This window comes from Chrysemys picta, chromosome 18 (assembly GCF_011386835.1).
Source record: "Chrysemys picta bellii isolate R12L10 chromosome 18, ASM1138683v2, whole genome shotgun sequence".
Classification (NCBI taxonomy): Eukaryota; Metazoa; Chordata; order Testudines; family Emydidae; genus Chrysemys; species Chrysemys picta.
This window is the reverse complement of record NC_088808.1, coordinates 21516743-21537560: the sequence shown is the minus strand read 5'-3', so window position 1 is coordinate 21537560 and position 20818 is coordinate 21516743. Positions and strand designations below refer to the sequence as shown.

The following is a 20818-nucleotide window of genomic DNA, read 5'->3' as shown; positions in this document are numbered from 1 at the left end:
TGGGGTGGCATGGAGCATCTGCAGAGGCCACATCGGAACAAACTAGGTACCTGGGGCCCCTCTCCCTTTTCCTGGGTACTGAGGATGTGAACGGGGTATTAGGCCCCCTCAACTGCCCCAGGCTCTCTTGGCTAGGCCTGTTGTCACCCCCGGTATGAGCCCAGATAGATGGGGCAATGGGGGAGAGGAGATATGCTCCTAGGAACAAGGGTTCTGCCTGAAATGGAGAGAGAGGCGCCTGCATGTGAGGCCTGAATCGGTTAACCAATATAATTTTAATAATTTAAACAGTTATCTTTTTAAATTATATTTAAATCCCTAGTTATATCCCTTTCCCACAGTACAAAAACCAGGGGTCACCTGATGACTCTAATATGCATCAGTTTTAATACAAGAAGACAACAAGGGGAAACTACTGTCACACAATGCAAAATTAACGTGTGGAATATATTGCTGTTGGAAGTTGTGATGGCCAGAAGTATAACTGGTTTCAAAAAAGAATTAGAGAAGTTCATGCATGATAGGTCCATTAGTGGCTATTGTCAAGGACACAACACTATGCTCAGAGTATCCCTAAACCTCCAGCTGCAAGAGGGTGGGACTGGATGACAGCAGATGGATCACTCAAAATTGCCCGGTTCTGTTCATTACCTCTGAAGCATCTGGCACTGGCCAAAGTCAAAAGACAGGATGCTGGGCTGGATAGACCATTGGTCTAACCCAATATAACTGTTTTTATGTTCCCCTTAATATCTTGCTCTTTTGCCATTATTATGCACAATGACATCTAGGTCTATCTCTGTGTATGATTAGTTCACACTGTTCTTTCCAATGTATATTGTGATATCTTCATACTACTTACAGTGTAGTCAAGTATGACAATCAGATATTTTTGATGAAGCAACCTAATTATATACATTTGTTCCTTTAAAAAAAAAAAATCTGCCTTAAACTAGTGGTTTTCAACCTTTTTTCGTTTGCAGACCCCTAAAATTTCAAATGGAGGTGCAAACCTCTTTGGCAATTCAACCTGTGGTGTGCGGACGGACCCCTAACATAGGAGTCTTAGAAAACTGACTGAACAGAATTCAACTATAAATGTTGCATGTGCTTGGCATGGCATTTGATGTAGCGTGGAAAAGGGTGCTGAACTGTGGGCTTCTATGGTGATGACGACAATTCTGTGTTTTGACCTGTAAGTGGGGGTATTCACACATTTTTGATCAGAAAAAGAGTGCCTCATTTGGGATCTGAAACTTTATTCTCATAGTCCCCTTTCGCAGACTCTTTAGACATAGTCTGTGAACCCCCAGGTTGAAAACCACTGCCTTAGACAATACAAACTTTAAAGAGAGATCCAATTAAATATAGAGTCTGACTTGCATGTTGCTCATTCTTTAGCGATTTAAGACAATAAAATGGGAAGGAAGTAAAATGGATGTTTTGTACTCGTTTAATTCCTTAATAGTTAGTAAAGTTTCAGATTTCATAGGTTCTCTACTATAACAAGTTTCACATAAAATTCTCATCTATGCTGAAGAAAGTTTAGGGCCTCACTGATATCCTGTTACATCAGTTTTGTGTTGAACAACTTCTTTTTTCATTGTTAACACTGAAGCAATTTTGTTTGGAAGTGTCATAAGAACTGCCATACTGGGTCAGACCATTGGTCTATCTATCCCAGTATCTCGTCTTGTACAGTGGTCATTACTAGTGCTTCAGGGGGATCATACAGAACAGGGCAGTTGGAAAGCTTCATTTTCTCCCCTTTCCCTCCCAGCTTCTGGCAGTCAGAGCTTTAGGGCCACATTCCTGAGCATCTTGTCTAATAGCCATTGATTGGATATATCCTCTCTGAGCTTATCTAATTCTTTTTGAACATAGTTGTACTTTTGCTCTCGCATCATCCCATGGCAATGAGTTCTACAAGTTAACTGTGTGTTGTTAAGAAGTACTTATGTTAGTTTTAAACCTGTTGCCTATTAATTTCATTGGGTGACGCCCTAGTTCTTGTGTTAGGTGAAGGGGTGAATAACAATTCCCTATTCACTTTCTCCATACCATGATGGAGGATTATAAAATCACGAATATCTGCCCTCCTCCCCTTTAGCCTCCTTTCTAAGATGGAAGAGAATCTTGAAAACATGCTGCCATTCTATAAAATTGCTGGTACACTTAGTTCTTTGGTAGTCTGAAGTCTAGTTAATGCCATCCCAAAGAACATAGTAGAAATAGAAGAGGTCCTGGGAATGGCAATGAAAATGACTAGAGGTGCAGAAAGTCTTTTGAATGGCATTAAAAAGACTAGTACTAACTAAACAGGGGACATGAGGCATAACACACGATAAAAGAAAACTAATCTATGGAATGCTGTCTTTATGTTGGTTGGCAAAGAGTGTAGTAGGAATGAAGGATTAGACATCATGATTGATACTGGTAGTTAATCTTATTAGGATAAAACTTATGGCCTGACAAATCTTTTGATGTACTTAAAATAGCTTAATTGCTTGGGGTTAAGATTTCACCTAGCATATTTTATCAACATACATTCATAGGGATTTTTACAGCTTTTGAAATATCTGATAGTCCACTGTTGGAGATAAGAGAGTGCCCTCCTAGGCCACTATCTTATGTTCTAAGTAGCGATCTAACTTTTAGTTGTATAAAACTGACTATATAACCCCTCAAAAATTAGATGCTAATTTCAAATTGGAGTTACCTGTATTGGACCAAAACGCTTTCAGGCATCTGGAAATGGTTAACTGGACTTGGCTTGATCTTAAATTTGATCTGCTAGGCTCGAGTGGTCATTAAGATCTTAAACTTAATATCTCAATTGTACATTCAGAAGTATTAATTGGAATGCAATTCTTTAGCTACTCTGTAGTGTACTATTAGACACTTGTAGTGTTACTGATGTGTAACAGTGATTCACAGTGTGCATCTGAAAGTTTTGTGGCTTCATAGACTTTTTTGAAGTGATGATATAGCACAAATGTAGATTGAGGAAATGCTTTTGTGTGTTACCTTATTAAAACTGAATTTTAAAAACCTTAAGGAATATTTTGATCATTCAAGAAATATTTGACTTAGGCTTTGTTTCTGAAATATCTATTCTTGATGAATGCTCCACACAATTAAAGTTGTAACTTCTTCTAGTTTTTAAATCTTTCTTTGGTCTAGTCTAAATTTAATTGTTTTGGTGGCATGGTTATATCGTTAGAAGTGTTGGGGGGGGGGGGGGGGAGTTGCACCCCAAATTGACATCACTATGTTGGCAAAAACCTGAGGCCTGATCTACACTTAAATTAGATCAACCTAGCGAAGTTGCTCAGAGCTGTGAAATTTCATGTCCTGAGTGCCGTAGTTAGGTCGACTTAACCCCAATATAGATGCATCTAGGTCGATAGAGAATTCTTTATATTGTCCCTATATATTATAATGGGGGAGAAAGCAGGAGCCAAACTTAAGTTTATTCTGATCTTGTTAGTTCAAAACACGTGTTAAGATTTTTCTGATACTGAATAGTCTTGCTCTTGGGACTCATTCTGCTTCCTTTCCAGCATATAAAACCTGGAAGATGCAGTCAGAAAATCTGCAGCATCAGGGTGTGTCCTCACTGTAAAAGCAAAAGCTGCACTGACATTGAACTCTTTATGTACTTGGAGTATTAACATTCATCTGAAACTGAAGTAATCTTTATTTCTAAATATGATCTTCAGGAATATAGCAAGAAGTATCACTGCACATCCAGTAACTGGCGGTGTAAGCTTAAAAGGCTCAAGTTCTTTCATGTGGAAGGAAAAAGCTCGATGCTGAAGTTACAGCCCTACATCAGTGGGTTGTTTGGCTCCCACAATTGCTCTTCTACCCAGTACAGCAGCAAGAAGTACTGTCCTTGCAAAACTACTGTCTTGCACTGCTTTCATACAGTCTCTAGAGGGGGAACTAAAGATCCCGTGGCTTGTTCTGAGAACAATAGTCTGGGATGGAAGGGGACGAAAACTATTGTCCTGACCATCATTTCCTCTCCAGTTCCCATCCCTCGACCCCCAATAGTATCAAAGGCGTGCTGAGCTACTGAGGAGCATCTCATGATGGAAACTTACCTTGCTATTACATTACCAGAATAACTTTTTGTGGAAAAACTCCTTTGGGCTATCTAGGCTTAGTTTAGGCCTAATAGAATTTAACATATGATGTTTTAGATCAGTGGCTCTCAAACTTTTTTACTGGTAACCCCTTTCACATAGCAAGCCTCTGAGTGCGACCCCCACCCCCTATAAATTAAAAACACTTTTTTTATATATTTAACACAATTATAAATGCTGGAGGCAAAGTGGGTTTTGGGGTGGAGGTTGACAGCTCACGACCCCCTGTTTTAGATGATTTTCTTAGCTGCTTGGGGTACATGGAGTGGAAATAGCCTAATTCAAGAGACCTGAGAGAGGTAGAAAAGTGTTGTCTGGTTGGACAGAGGGGAAAGGGGAGCTTCCTCTGAATAAAACAACTGGGGAAGGGGGAAGTCCTATCTTGCCTGGCACACATTAAGACCTTTAAATTATTCTTTTTCTCTCTCTTTCTCCCCCCCCACCCCCCCCAAAAAAAAAAGTTCCTGCTGGAGTCTCTTCCTCCTGTCCTTCCTGGTGTGCTCTAAACTATTGTCCACACCATTTTGTTTGGATTAGTTTCCTTTTTAGGCGAGTAAGAAGAAATGTTTAGTGTGTGTGTGTGTGTGTATGTATACACAATCAAAATGCCATTGAACTGTCAGCACTTCTATAGTATTCCCCATTGATTTTACTTGACTGATTCTTTTAATATATAAACACACTTGTCCTGTCTTGTCAGGTGAAGTTGCACTAAATTGTAATATGACTTAAGTGGGCTAGAGATCCAAATCCCTTGTAAAGGGGAGCACCTCTATGTAACTGGTGGTTATCTGACATGCGGGGGGTAGAAAAAGAGTGTGAGTACAGAAGATGTTGAACTAATGAGAATACTTGACACTAAATAGCACTTAACATGTGGGTGAGCAGCACTATCCTCATTTTAAACTGGTGGCTGGGGTGGGTAGCAAATAAGATGCATGAGAAGTGCCACCAAGGGAATTAGTGAAGGGACAAGGCTGCCAAGGAAACATCTGAGCAGGACTAGAACTCGGACCTAGCTGTACTTTGAAGTAGTAAAAGGAGTCTTCAGTGAGGCAGAAGAGTCCTACATAAATGTTAAACTCACAAGAACTATAGTTCCAGTTTTTAAGCAGGTATCTGAAATAAATTAAGTTTGGATCCAAAAATTGCATATATTAAAGGTAAATAATGGAAATAACTTGGTTTGTCAGGCTAGACAGAACTAAATATTCCTTACTCCTATGTATTTAGACTTCCCAGAATAATTCACCTTATCTTACTTAAACTTTACTATAAATGGTATACCAAAGTGAAAATTTTTAATTAACAGGTTGATATGATATAAAATCAGTTCATATAAGAAACTTAATCATGTAAAAGTAGTCAAATGATTGAGGCTTGTTCACTGCTGTCTGGCTGACAAAGCAACAGTTATTGACCAGTTTCCTGAACATCTGACTTGTGGCTTAAGTCTCTCAATGTCTGGGTGTAGGAAGTCTAGACTTCTTACTCAACAGAGCATGGGGCCTGAAGTAGCCTTCTCTATAAACTAAGTTAGCTGACTTAAAATATGCAAATCTGTAGTGTTATCTTTGGAAAACATTCTGTGGTATACTGCAATTTGTTATTTGTGATGGCAAAATGATGTTTATGGCTTTGGTTCAAATCTTAAAGTGCACTTTTTTTTAGAAAAGCTTTTGGGACTTTCTTTGATTCCAAAAGAGGTGTTCTAAATTGTAACTAGCATTGTATTGTCAAATTGAGACTTCTCTACAAATGTGTGGAAGTTGGAATGTCCTATTTTCTGTCAAACCATCTGCACTAAAGAATCTGATTATATTATAGCATGGGGTCGGCTAGCTTTCAGAAGTGATGTGCCGAGTCTTCTTTATTCACTCTAAATTAAGGTTTCACGTACCAATAATACATGTTAATGTTTTTAGAAGGTCTCTTTCTATAAGTTTATAATATATGACTAAACTATTGTTGTATGTAAAGTAAATAAGGTTTTTAAAATGTTTAAGAAGCTTCATTTAAAATTAAATTAAAATGCAGAGTCCCCCCGAACCGGTGGCCAGGACCCGGGCAGTGTGAGTGCCACTGAAAATCAGCTCGCGTGCCGCCTTCGGTACAATTGCCATAGGTTGCCTACCCCTCTTATAGCGTATTATATTCTTATACGCTCCCACTAGTGCCAGAAGCTGCTTGAGTCTTCTCTATGGAGCAGCTAGACTAGTACTTGCACTGGTGAGAATTTGTTCATGGAAGGTCCCTAATGCAGACAATGCTTCATAATACATGACATGGAAGGGCCTGTTACTGAATGTCTTGTGTTCCGAGTACTTGCATATCTCAATCCGTTGGCTGCATGGAAATGCAGTAGAAATCTGAGATTGGAATAAAAGGGTAGCTCAAGAAAAAACATGCACTCATTTTATACTCTTCAGGGAGAAGGGATATATCTAAATCGGTGGTTTTAAATGGTTAATTTGTATTGCTGATCTATTTTATTTCTTTTCTTTTTATAGTGCCACAATGGCAACTGCACCTTACAACTACTCTTACATCTTTAAATACATCATTATTGGTAAGTATGAACTTGAAAAATGTTTTTACTTTAAAAGCAGATGTTGGAATAAATATGTATGTATATACATGGATGCTTGCTTACAATTTGCAGCAAGGGAGATTTAGGTTGGATATTAGAGAACTTTCTGTGAGGATAGGTAAATGCTGGAACAGGTTAACAAGGGGGGTCCGCGCTGTCAGCCTCCACCTAAACCATGCTTCACTCCAGCATTTATAATACCATTAAATATAAAAAAAAGTGTTGTGTATTTTTTGTTTAATTCATGGGGGTGGGGGGGGGGCGGTTTTGTCTCTTTCTTGCTGTGTGAAAGGGGTCACCAGTACAAAAGTTTGAGAACCACTGGATTAGATGATCTCCTCATGCTTCTTCCTGCCCTGTTTGTCTTTTTATGATTATCCCAGTAGAATTGGGCTCACTGTGTTGCTTCTACAACTCTAAAGGGTTTTATGTGGATGAATCTGGGGGCAGTTTTGCCTTAAACATGTGCAGATCAAGGTTGCTATGAGATCCTTGATTGTTCTCTTTAAAACAATTTACCATTTAGTTCTGTATTACCTGAAGCACACTGCCATGATTGTGCTGAAGCCTAATACAGGACTAACATGACCGTGTAGCAGCTGCCTCACACTTGCTCAGCTACCGGGAGATGCCTACCTTCTGTTGTAAAATGTTTATAATTAAAGGTCTGTGCTCTGTCTGTCAGTATGGAATTTAAAATTTCTGTTGCCCTTCTGAAAGTTGCAAATAACCTTCGGATGCCTATGCATCCGAAGAAGTGGGCTGTAGTCCACGAAAGCTTATGCTCTAATAAATTTGTTAGTCTCTAAGGTGCCACAAGTCCTCCTGTTCTTCTTTTTGCGGATACAGACTAACACGGCTGCTACTCTGAAAAAATAACCTTGGTATCTCTCCCACTCAGTGCCTAATGGGTCAGCTTTCTGTATGACCTTGCAAACCTCAAATAATATCGCTGTAACCTGAACTCCTTTCGTTTATTCCTTGGACACCTCTACTACCCTATGCCTGTGAACAAAGCTATAGGGAAAAATACTGTTACCAGGTGCACTGTGAAACATCATCTTGTGCATATAGGCATAGCAAAGCATGGTCCAGCAAGGCATTTGCGTGTTCAATGTAAACCTTGTCAGATGTTTTTAAATTGAAGCCATTGGTACCAGTACAGTAACTGTGTTTTCTGTAACAGGGGACATGGGTGTAGGAAAGTCCTGCTTACTTCACCAATTCACAGAAAAGAAATGTGAGTATCTTCATTCGGAGCCTCTGTTTTCACTGATGGTATGCTTCCTCCCTCTTTCCTGCTTCCCTAGTTCTGAAAGCTATTTTCCAGCATGCATGAATTCCTTCTGGTGCTTCACTCATTGCAAATATGTAGACTAATCATAGTCAGAATGATGAAGATAGAAGCAAATAGTTATTTAGCATAGTCTGCTGCCTGTCAGGTCATTTGTCTGTCCACATGTCTGGAGAGTGACTTCTGTGAAATAAAGGCTATAGCATTCCCAAAGCATACATCTGAAACAGGCATGGTGCTGGGAAAGATCCTGCCACATGACGACTTCTGAAAGTGTGCAACTGAACTTCAATCACAAACCCCACTTTAAAAATATTCCTACACTTTTTTGCATTGGTATTTACTCAGACTCATAGACTCATACACTTTAAGGTCAGAAGGGACCATTATGATCATCTGGTCTGACCCCCTGCATGCTGCAGGCCACAGAACCCTTCCCTGGACTCTGCCGTTGAAGTCCCCAATCCTGTGTTTTAGTGACCTCAATCGGCAGAGAGTGAGAGTAGAGCCTCTGTTGGAATGCAAAAGCTCACTTTGAGGGGAGTTAGTACTTTTGACATTCAAAGTGGGATAAAATGCCTACAAATCAAAGGCAGCCTCTTACAGGTTTAAGTAACGCTGGAGTTAATTTTATAGCTTGATTGTCACGAGTCACAGCTTTTGCATCTGCATGATACATGCTCCTTAAGGAGTGTGTGTGTGTGTGTGTATATATATATCACTTGTTTTATAACTGCAATGTCCTTTTTCTCTTCTGTGTTAGAGATATGTGGTACATAAGCATTGACTCAAGTGTTGCGTCCCAGTTCTGAAGCTTTGTTAGTTTATTCTTTCCATGCAGTTTACTTATAATGGATAATGTAGCTTAGTTTCCATGTCCTTGGGCTTGCAAAGTAGTTACACAGCTTTAAAGTGTGCTTGTGTGGTGAGAACTAGGGTTCTGAAAGTGACTTACCTTTGATTAACCTATTCACACTGGAAATACCAAGCAATCTTTTGCATGTGGCCTGACTTTTGAAGAGAAGACCATCAGATGTTATCAGAGAGAATGCTTTAAGTATTTGTAATTCCTGAAAAGTTCTATAAACTTGAAGCAATAGAACTTAAATTTGAGCACAAAGACGGGGCATAAACTGATCTCTAATGGGGATTAGGAAGAAGATTTTTTTTTTTTCCCCCCCTTGACAGATTATCCTAGAACTGTCTTCTAAACCTTCCTCAAACATCAGTTACAGGCAAGTCTTCAAAATGTGTTACTAAACTGAATGGATCTCAGGAGTGATCATGCTGGATCACACCAATGGTCATGTGCAGCATTTTTAACCGTCTGTTGGAAATTTATAAAAAACTTCATTGAATTCTTTCAAGTCATGGCTAGTGTCTCTAAACCTTCAAGTTAAAGTTGTTTTCCCCAAGGGTTGGTTCTGCAGCAATCTAAACTGACTCAGTTACTCAACTTGTAATGCCAATCACATCAATGATGCATACTTTTGCAATTTCCATTAGGAATTTTCTGATTTATCAATTGACCATTGAAAGATGGCATTACTAAAATCTTCCTCTGGAAGAGGGAGAAGACTTCTAGTAGAAAGATGTGAACCTCTGATTTATCTTTCTGTGACAGTTATGGCTGACTGTCCCCACACAATTGGGGTCGAATTTGGTACAAGAATAATTGAAGTTAGTGGCCAAAAAATTAAACTGCAGATCTGGGACACAGCAGGACAAGAGCGATTTAGGGCTGTAACACGAAGCTACTACAGAGGAGCAGCAGGAGCTCTCATGGTCTATGATATTACTAGGTAAGAGATTGTCTCTCTTTTTTTTTTTTTTGTGTTTTTTTTTTTTTTTGGTTAACTGTAGTTATAGCTAAAATAGAACATGTGGTATGACTACCAATTTATTTCCAAGCCTATTTGCGACACTGCCTTACAATGTCACTACATTGTACATGACTATTTTCTCTGGGTCTCAGTCCTTTTGGCTTTCTAAACTAGTCAGGTGTCTGCATAGTGGATTTTTTTCACCCTTTCTTATGCAGCCTTCCCTTTATTCCCCTCCATTCTACAAACCCCTGTTTAAAAAGTAAAGCACTGGTAGTTTACTTTCAAATTGAGATTCTGAAGTCTCACATTTATTAACCAAAGTCAAAGTCTTGCATAAACAAGCTTCTCCTTGGAAACTTCCATTCTTGACTCTCCCCCTTCAGACGTTGTGGTGTTACTGCATTCTGCCAATTTATTTAAATTATCTTATCTAAAAGGTGGTTCTGTATATCTAAGATTTCAGGGTATGGAACTTAGGCCCCCTCCCTCCCCCCATATCTTCATGATGGGGATATGGGAATATTCCCAGACTCAAGTTGACTTCCCTGGGGATAGTATACAGTGGAATTCTGGGATATGGCATTCTGTTACATAGATCTATTAAAAAGCTTCAGGCCTGTCTTGAACTCTCCCATTTATCTGTAGTCTTTCAAACAGAGGTGGCCTACCTTTCCCGGAATGGGAGGAATACAATAAATAGTGAGTAGCTAGCTGCTTGTAGTCAAGTATCAGAGGGGTAGCCGTGTTAGTCTGAATCTGTAAAAAGCAACAGAGGGTCCTGTGGCACCTTTGAGACTAACAGAAGTACTGGGAGCATAAGCTTTCGTGGGTAAGAACCTCACTTCTTCAGATGCAAGTAATGGAAATCTCCAGAGGCAGGTATATATCAATGTGGAGATAACGAGGTTAGTTCAATCAGGGAGGGTGAGGTGCTCTGCTAGCACCTCAACTGCTAGCAGAGCACCTCACCCTCCCTGATTGAACTAACCTCGTTATCTCCACATTGATATATACCTGCCTCTGGAGATTTCCATTACTTGCATCTGAAGAAGTGAGGTTCTTACCCACGAAAGCTTATGCTCCCAGTACTTCTGTTAGTCTCAAAGGTGCCACAGGACCCTCTGTTGCTTTTTAGCTGCTTGTACACACTCAAACTCAATGTGGTCATTTTTTATAGCAAAGACTTGGTATTTTGAAGATGTAGTAACTTCCCTGTCACTGAAATTGTTTGTCAGAGTAAAACTAAATATCTTCAAGGTCTTAACTAATAGTCATAAATTACATTCCCAACTACAACTACCTTTCTTTTTGGTGTATAATCTGTAATTGACTTGTATATTGATGGTATACCTACATGCATCTTATCAGCATGTTAGATTCAGTGTATGGAGAAACAACTGAATATTCAGTTAGGTTGCAGATGAATGTCCTGTACTCTACACTTCACTAGGTGGTGGTGTTTGAGGCACCTATTTAATACCTTGCTACACGTCCCTTATTTGTATGTACTACAACTAAGAGAACTAAAACGTTAGGTTTTTTCCCTCATTATCCATGAAGAAATGGATGGTGGGTTTTATAACCATGAATAAAATTATACAATGCATGGGGAAGCTGTATTTGAAACTAAGTTGCATTGCCCTGTAGAAATGATTAGAGGATAGCCTCTAAAAGGAGCTATGGGAATGCAAGATGTTTTCTTACTGTCGTCATTCTTTATGAAATCGTTTATAGCAGGGGTCCCCAATGCAGTGCCCGTGAGCACCATGGCGCCCACCAGGGCATCTAAGTGCGCCTGCGTACTGACCAATTTTCGGCGGCGCCGCCTCTGGATGACGCTTCTCAGCGGCATTTGGGTGGATGCTTGTCCGCCGCCACGGTCCTCCGTGACTCATCTGGCACCCGCCAGATTTAAAAAGGTTGGGGACCACTGGTTTATAGGCTATTCACAGGGTAAGAAGAACTTTTGAGTTCTTTCCAAAATACAAAAGCATAGCAAAGCATACAAAAATCTGCTTATTCCCTGCAGGGATGCAGGCATACACCAATTAGGTTCCCTTAAAGGAGGTCATTGGAATTTCATGGCTTTGATTCCACTTGCAATCCAGGTTCCCCACAGACGAGGACATACCAACTCAAAGAGGCACCAGACCCTGCTAGAAAAGATGCAAAACTTGCAGATATATCTCTACTGCCACAATGAGTGTGGAGGTGTTAATGAGCCACTTCACCTTGAATGGCCCCTTGGAATATGTGCTAATTGTTTAGCATAAGTAATCTGTTGTACCTTGGGTTTAGTAGTGCTGCTGGGAGTACTTTTCCCAGACTTGAAGAAGAGCTCTGTGTGGCTTTAAAGCTTGTCTCTCTCATGGAAGTTGGTCCAATAAGATATATTCCCTCACCCACCTTTGTCAATTCAAATTCCCTTCATTTGAGCAAGCTCAGCTATTGATCTGCTGAAGACTATACAATCAGAGAACAGTAAATATTTTAATTATCGGTTTTTAAAGGAATTGATCATTCTGTATTAACCATGAGACTTGATGGCTTTTAGGGGGAAAAAAAGCAACCTGAAGGTATTGCCTGTTTTCTAAGCTGAGGTCTGGTCCCCACTAAGCCCCCACTTCGGACTAAGGTACGCAAAGTACCTTAGTCCGAACTTACCGCGGGTCCAGACGCGGCAGGGAGGCTCCCCCGTCGATGCTGCATACTCCTCTCGCCGAGCTGGAGTACCGGCGTCGACGGCGAGCACTTCCGGGATCGATTTATCGCGTCTAAACCAGATGCAATAAATCGATCCCAGAACATCGATTGCCTGCTGCCGGACCCTCCGGTAAGTGTAGCTGTACCCTGAGAACGTTCTCTAAGCACAGTATAAATCGTCATACGTTTGGGGCACAGTTGAAGGCACATCCTTGTCCTTAAGTGTGTGGTTTAGTGTTCAGTTTTTCTGCCACCTTTATACTTTCTCTTTCCATCTCAAGCACACTTCTGTATGCACCCTAATTTGCTGGAAATAAGTCTTTCTTAAAGAACACATCTTATGCAGTGTTACCTAAGCAGTATTCTACAGTGCAGTATTCTTTGAGTATTAGATCGGAAATCCTTTACTGAGTTTTATATAACACTGTGTCTTAACATGTTCCCCTCAAGGAAAGCAGTAATACTGCATCTGTGAAGTAGTGTTAGCCTATTCTCCTGGGGTGGCTGAGTTGCTTCAGTTCTGTTCTGAATTCAGAACAGAACTTATCACTTCAACTCTGGGACAAATCTATTTTAAACATTAACATTCTGAAAAGTATCAGAGGGGTAGCCGTGTTAGTCTGAATCTGTAAAAAGCAACAGAGGGTCGGGTGCCACAGGACCCTCTGTTGCTTTATTCTGAAAAGTGGTACTATTGGGAGTAACTCCATACTATAGTTAAATTCTCCTCACTTGGCTCTTCACAGAAGAAGCACATATAACCATTTAAGCAGCTGGTTGACAGATGCAAGGAACCTCACCAATCCAAATACTGTAAGTTGTACTGCTTTTTGTTTTTAAAAAACTTCTTGTCCCAAAGCAAGAAATCCAAGGTTGAAACTGAAATGTATTTCCTTGATACATGGTAATATTCTTTTAAATAAGCTTACAATGTGCTGTCCTTGATATATGGCATGCTATGAGTTTATTCCAGGTTTTTCTACTCCTAGCTTTAGACCTTAATATTGAACATACATTTGACTGTCTTCTGACCCTTTTCTCACCCCAACTTGTTGCTTTTAAACTGAAAGTTTAACTTGTCCTTTACTTAGTAAAAACTTATTTTGTTCTTTTCAAAATTTGAACATGGGTTTAAATCTTATCCAAAGAAACTACCCAATGTCTTTCTCCCAGGGTCTTCTTTGCCCCTCTTGGAGGCCAAAAGACTTTTCCAGCTCCTGTAGTGTGGTTCTAATCTTGCGTCTCTCGCTAATTAAAATGCTTTGTAAGGGCTGGTCAACACTAAGGGGGGGTGATCTATCTAAGTTGCACAACTTCAGCTACGTGAATAACTTAGCGGAAGTCGACATACTTAGATCTACTTAACACGGTGTCCTCACTGCGGTGTGTCGACGGGAGATGCTCTCCTGTCAGTTCCCCTTGTGCTTCTCATTGAGGTGGAGTACCAAAGTCGATGCTAGAGCGATCTATACTAGACACGATAAATCAACCCCCACTGGATCGATCGCTGCCCGTCGATCCGGTTAGTAGTGTAGGCAAGACCTAAGACTTCATATTTGTCTGACTCTGAGATTAAAGCCGTGTTCTTTCAGTTAGTGCATTTCTGATTGCAGAACAATCCCTTTCCTACTCTTGTGTTGCCTCTGCAATGTGTGTGTGTTTGTTTGTTTGTTTGTTTTTTTAAATGAGCATTCAAGTCAAATCAGCTGATGACTCTGAATACACAGGAGGTAGATATGAGATAGGACAGCTTTGATATAGTCACGTTTTAGAATAAAACTGTATTTTTCACAAGCCCTCAGGCCATTGGAATCCTATAGTGGAGAAGGGTTGAATGTGGCATCTGGAGTTCCTATCATTCCTGTCTTCATGGTGGAGATGTTGCTAGAGAAACAAGATACTATCCCTAGTCTGCCCTACTTGCTAGAGTAAGGGACTGTGCATGGGTGACCTGTCATTTAAACTTCTGGGCAGCGTCTTCAGTTTTACTGAATCTTGTCTATCAAATGAATGGGTCTGCCTGTTTTTAGGGGGAGGGAACGCTCATAGTTTAGGGACTGACAGCGATAGCAATGCTGTGTGAAAGCTTGCAGAGGTCCTGGACATCTGCAGACCCTCTGATCTGGGAGAGTTTGTATTAACTTCCTCTTCCCAGATATGGGGGTGGGGGGAAAGGAGGAGGTGCACTTCCTGCTTCTTAGCTGGCTATCTTAGGGCTTGTCTACACTGGCACTTTATAGCGCTTCAACTTTCTTGCTCAGGGGTGTGAAAAAACACCCCCTCCACACACACATGCCCCCTCCCCCAGCAATACAAATTTCAGCACTGCAAAGTGCCAGTGTAGACAGTGCACCAGCACTGGGAGCTATTCCCCTCATGGAGGTGGGTGGGGTTTTTTTTTTTTAAGAGCGCTGGGAGAGCTCTCTCCCAGTGCTATTCTGCGACTACACAAGCCATGTTAAAGCGCTGCCAGTGAAGATGCGCCCAGAGATATTTATCATGGGCGGGGTTTGTGTGAGAGAGCTGCCATTATTCTAATTTCATGCCTTTGTTTAATAGTAACTTGATTTGGGGTGGGGGTAAAAAGGCAGTTGAACTATTTTCCAGGCTAACATTTTTCTGTTCTGAACCAGGTGATAATCCTCATAGGAAATAAAGCAGATCTGGAAGCACAGAGAGATGTTACATATGAAGAAGCCAAACAATTTGCAGAAGAAAATGGTGTGTGTGTTTGCTTTTCTTTTGTGCTGTTATGTTTCAGTGAGGTTAGAGGTTTTAAAGTGAACCTTCTGAATTAGTAACTGGAAGCTGTTTAAAGCACGCTTTTCAAAGTAACGTAGTTGTATATAAAAACTTTGCCTCAAATAGTCTAACTCAGCCTACCTTAGAACTAGAAATGCAATTTGCATATTGATGTCCTACTTAAAACAAACAAACCTTAAATACTTTCAAAAGTATTATTTAGCATGAAATTTCAGTGGGCCCTCACCTGTTTCTCAGGATTCAAACTTCAGTGACTACGATATGGTTCTCTTGAAGTATTTCATGTATCCTAACCATTTCAATTTTATTTCTAAATAGGGTTGTTGTTCCTTGAAGCAAGTGCAAAAACGTAAGTGATAATAGGCCTATCTCTTTAAACAAAAAGACCACACTTCCCATAGAGACAGTCTTAAGTTTAGTATACGTTTTCATAGAGGGACTTAGTCTGTGGGTGAACTTGATTTCTCAGGTTAGATTGCAGTAAAAATATCAGGAGATTGGGGGGGAATATAGCATGCCTAGCATTTTTGCTTCATCTTAACCTTAACTTGCAGCAACCATCTTGTTACTCCACTTTTGGGCCATCTTCCAAGCAAATAGTTGCTGAATTGTGATGGGCTGACATTTATTTAAAAAAAAAAAAAAGAATCAAAAAACTTCCAATTGGAAACTGAAACTACTAAACTAATTTCACTTAAGACCTCATGCAACACTTCCTCCAGCAGAGTTGCACTGATAAAATGGAGTACTTTCTTATGTGTGCTTTAAGCTGCAAGCTGACTGTAAAATTAAATTATGCTGGTCTAATAGACTGTGCAGCTTCCTCATTTTAACGACACTGCTGGTTCTGTGGTGGTCGGAGTTCAGACTTGAAGTGTGAAACTTCTCCTGTCTAGAGTGTTCAGGGCACTTGCACCTGTACAAGGCTATGCAGCTGTAGGACAGGTGCTATTGCTGGATTGGGGTGTTGCAATTCCAGAAGCTGCTGTAGGGAGTTTCCTTTTGACCTCCCCAAAAGAGGAGGGTGACAAATTGTTCCCCTTAACCACCGAGGACAGGACAAGAAGCAGTGGGCTTAAATTGTAACAAGGGCGATTTTAGTTAAATGTTAAGAAAAACATCCTAACTGTCAGGGTAGTTAAGCTTTGGAACAAATTACCTAGGGAGGTTGTGGAATTTCGCTTATTGAAGGCTTTTAAGAACAGGTTAGTCACCTGTCCGCAATGGTCTAGATCAGATGTGGGCAAACTACAGCCTGTGGGCCACATCCAGCCCGTGGGACCGTCCTGCCCGGCCCCTGAACTCCCGCCTGGGGAGCCTAGTCCTCCGCTATCCTCCCTGCCCCGTAGCTATGCTGCCACGCGGGCAGCGCTCTGGCCCGCCGCTCCCACTGGGCAGCGTGTCACAGCTGCGAGCTCCTGCTGCTGGTAAGGGGGCGGGGAGCAGGGGGGTTGGGTAAAGGAGCGGAGGGTACTGGGGGGCAGTCAGGGAGGAGGGGGCGGTTGGATGGGGCAGAGGGTCTGGGGGGAGGGCGGTCAGGGGATGGGGAACAGGGAGGGTTGGGAGTGGGAGTCCCGGGGAGCCTATTGGGGGCAGTGATGTGGATAGGGGTCAGGAGGGCAGTCAGGACAGGGAGCCGGGGGGTTGGGGTGGTATCCCAGGGGGCAGTTAGGGGTAGGGAGTGGTGGGGGGGGGACTGTCGGGGGACAGGGGTGTGGATAAGGGTCAGGGCAGTCAGGAGGCAGGGGGGTTGGATGGGGTGCAGGTTCTGAGGGGGGCAGTTGGGGTGGGAAGTGAGAGGGGGTGGGGGCTAGGCTCTTTGGGGAGGCACAGCCTTTCCTACCCAGGCCTCCATACAGTTGTGCAACCCCGATGTGGCCCTTGGGCCAAAAAATTTGCCCACGCCTGGTCTAGATAATAATCTTGTCTCAGTGCAGGGGACTGAACTAGATAACACAGCAAGGTCCAGTTCTACATTTATGTGATTTCTATGATTTATTTTTATAGGAATTATGAGATCCACTTGACCTATATATTTGTGTTCTCTCAGTGCGGCAAGTCTAGCAACAGTCTAGACCTACTGTAGCCTACCATGGCACCTTTCAGCACTGCAAGTGTAGTCTCTTTTTAATGCAGACGCTTCACTAATAGCATGTCACTGTACAGATTATAAGGGCTTTATGCTAGACTGCGTACACACTGGTAAAACTTCTCTAGCAGTTGCTAATGGAGCTAGTTGGAAAACGTACTCGTTCATTGCAACTTGCTGTTTTGTCAGAATTGTAACGTTTTGTGGATATTGTCTGTTTTTCCAGAATTCATCTGGAAATCCTGCCTGCTGGGGAGAACGGCTTCAGGCTTACAGCATGGCAACCTGGGCTACCAGGGTCCCCCACGGCAGTGTAGGTGATCAGGCACGCTGCTCCAGTGCCAGGTCTGCTGGTAGAACTGGGCAGAGAACAAAGAATTCTGTTTTGCTGAGAATTTTGAAACTTCATTCTAATTCAAAAGAAAGAAACCGAATTCTGAAATCTCAAAATCCTCCAAACCAGAACTACAGTTCTTTGCCCATCTGTAGCTGCTAGTACTGAGACCAACTGTGATATCCTCTCACAAAGATGAGTGCTATGCAACAGGATAGCTGTTAAGGCTGCTATGGTAGATAATGCAAACCCAAAAAGCAAGTAAACCCTAACTTAGAAAGATTTACAGAAACTAATAGAACAGTTGATGCAAGTTACCACCACAGATATTCATTATTGTGACTTTTTTTATTATAACCATCAAAACGATTATATGAAAATGCTTGAGGGGGGGAGCCCATCTCTGTTGTTGTTGTGTAGCCTATTTTAAAACTGATGTATTTTGAAGTCCAACAGTACTAATGGCTAATCTACTTCAAGGGTGAACTGACAGATTCGATTCTTCCCCCTAAAGCTGGAGATAGCATCTAAAAACTGTCCCCGTTGCCTGGTAATCTGTAAAAGACTTCATTAGGCAGTTTACTTTTTCAGAATCTTCTGAGGGGATAGCTGCTTCAGGTGGGGAACATTAGACTGTACCCAGCTTTGTGTCTTTTTTTAGATGTTCTTACAGAACATATAATCAATGCACAATTGCTACTATTAGACAATCTGAGCTAGTGACTGAAAGAGGTGGATGGTAGGTCAAGCACGTTCATGACTTCTCATTCAGTCTAGAATGTAATGTAGTGCACAACTTGAATTAATTTTGCTGCTTCTTTTGAAGAGGAGAGAATGTTGAAGATGCATTCCTGGAGGCTGCCAAGAAAATCTACCAGAATATCCAAGATGGAAGCCTGGATCTGAATGCTGCAGAGTCAGGTGTACAACACAAACCTTCAGCTCCACAGGGGGGTCGACTAACCAGTGAACCCCAGCCCCAGAGAGAAGGCTGTGGCTGCTAGTGACCTCTATTCCATGGCTCCATTTTTGACCTTTCACCTCTGTTGGAAGCAGTACTTTTGACTGCTTCATTGTCTTCTGTACATCTTACTGGGTTTAATTAAACTCTGAGACAACAGTTTAACACAATACTAAACTGCTAAACAACTTTAGATGTAATCAGGTTATCAAAGGCAAGTAGAGTAATAAAACCTCTCCTGCATGGTAAATCTAGAAGTTTTTTTTTTTTTTTTTTTTTTTCTTCCTCCCCCTGCCCTTCCAGTTGTCCTTGTGATAGTGTCACCAATACATGATTTAAACTGAGCACTGATGCTGGACTCATGATTTTACACTTTTGCAGGGCCTTTTCTTGTACGGTTTAATTTTATGGTTCTTCAGCCTTCCTTCCCCATCTATAACTGTTCTAAATCTGTCCATAGTAACTGATGTTTATTTGCTGTGAAATGACTTGATGGTAGAAAAGGGGCTCTATAACAATGTGCTTTTGTTGGAGGAATTCCCTGTGGCGGGTGTGTATGTTGGTGGGATAGATTGTTGCAGGAGTATACAACTTACTTCTGTCTTAGCCTAGCACAGGGAAAACAGTCCACTCTTTCTTCTTGTGCTCAGTAGCTTTACATCATTTTTTGCCATTTTATCCTTTACATTTGTTAACAGAACGTAAATATGTATAAAATTTGAAGGAACTGAGCTAACAGTTAAATACATTCTGTGTATATGATTTTAATGAAGAAAATAAATTGATTACTGGCATTAGAACAGTATATAAGAAAATATCAGTTTGTACAGTATGATCTATATGTGACCACATTGCCCCGTTTAGTACAAAAATAGATGTAACTGCAGTTCACTAACATAGGCTTAACTCCTTGGTGTCAACAGTGGGCATTGTGCTGGGGAACTTGACTCCCAATGCAACAATATTAACACTAGTGGAATATCTGTCTTTGTTCCATCTTTGCACTGTGGTATATCTATGCCTCTTTATTAACCCTGTTTTTGTGCAATCAACAGTGTGCTAACCTGCTTTTCTCTTTTTGTAAGCATTTTGCATTGGGCTTAATTTCCTGCCTTGCATTGTATAGAATGGCTGGTTCTATTACACATTTTATGCTTTTATACCTTTTTTGGAGTGGTCTGATTCTGAACTGGACAGTCAGAACTCTCTAGGGATTTTTAACTACTTTTGCATTTTTATTTACACTACAGTGAAACTTTTTTAAACAATTAGGGTCCCCTCATTCTAAAAGCATTTAGAATACTGCCTTCATGAAATTACACGTTGAAAGTACTCTTTATAAAATTGGAGAGTCCAAATAGTATTCAGGCATATGCAGACTTTGTTAAAGTACATGTGATATTTTCTATTTGGTTAGACCAGTGTATTTAAATCTCTACACACAGTACCATGCTTCACATGAAATCTAATTTTCATTTCTGAAACTTCAGATTTGATTTAGAGGTGGCAAGGGGAAAATAAGTGGCTAAGAAAGATAGAACATGCTTTTGTTGTACCTACCATTCATTCAATATTTAGTCAAACTGCAGTGTTTAAAATACAAAGTAGTCTTAAAATCCCTCTCTACAGACACTAAGAGAAACTATCCAATGTTCAGACTTGTAAGCAAACAGTGGTACCAGAGTATTGTACAGTCAATGTTAAATAAAAGCCAAAACTGAAATGTGCAGACAATAGGATTTGGGTGACTTGTGCACTGTCCCTTGTTTTTGTCTGATTAGTCTTTTTTTTAAACCTAAGATTATTAAAGTAGATTGGTATAATGTTAAAAATTTATGGCTGATGCATTTTGCTAAAACAAAGTTGCACCGCATAGGGGTTGCCCAGGGACCATGACCTGCTGATGAAACAAAATTTGGGTGAAGTAAACAGCATTCTAATGACTACAGCTTGTTGAGGTGCAATGCCCTTATTCCCAAAGTAAGTTACAGTAGGTCTCATTGTTTCTGTGACAGAAAGGACTTGTTTGGACTGCTGTACTCTTCATTTGGTGTAACTATGCTATTAATCTAAATATTTGTAAATAAAGTACCTGTATCTAGATAAA

The 20818-nt window shown here is 40.8% G+C and overlaps 1 protein-coding gene across 4 annotated transcripts in view; it reads left to right on the top strand.

Annotated features, from left to right (window-relative positions):
* RAB14 (RAB14, member RAS oncogene family) overlaps positions 1-20818 on the top strand; it is a 29421-nt gene extending 8603 nt beyond the window's left edge. For 2 of the 4 annotated variants that reach the window (XM_065572087.1, XM_065572088.1), the window contains 8 exons: positions 984-1195; positions 6662-6720; positions 7928-7981; positions 9660-9837; positions 13311-13377; positions 15198-15285; positions 15646-15676; positions 18577-20818. In XM_065572087.1, the coding sequence (XP_065428159.1) occupies positions 1164-1195; positions 6662-6720; positions 7928-7981; positions 9660-9837; positions 13311-13377; positions 15198-15285; positions 15646-15676; positions 18577-18754 (687 nt within the window). In that variant the 5' untranslated portion in view covers positions 984-1163 and the 3' untranslated portion in view covers positions 18755-20818. The remainder of the gene's footprint in view (positions 1-983; positions 1196-6661; positions 6721-7927; positions 7982-9659; positions 9838-13310; positions 13378-15197; positions 15286-15645; positions 15677-18576) is intronic. The other 2 variants (XM_005299454.5, XM_065572089.1) reach the window with 1 other exon arrangement.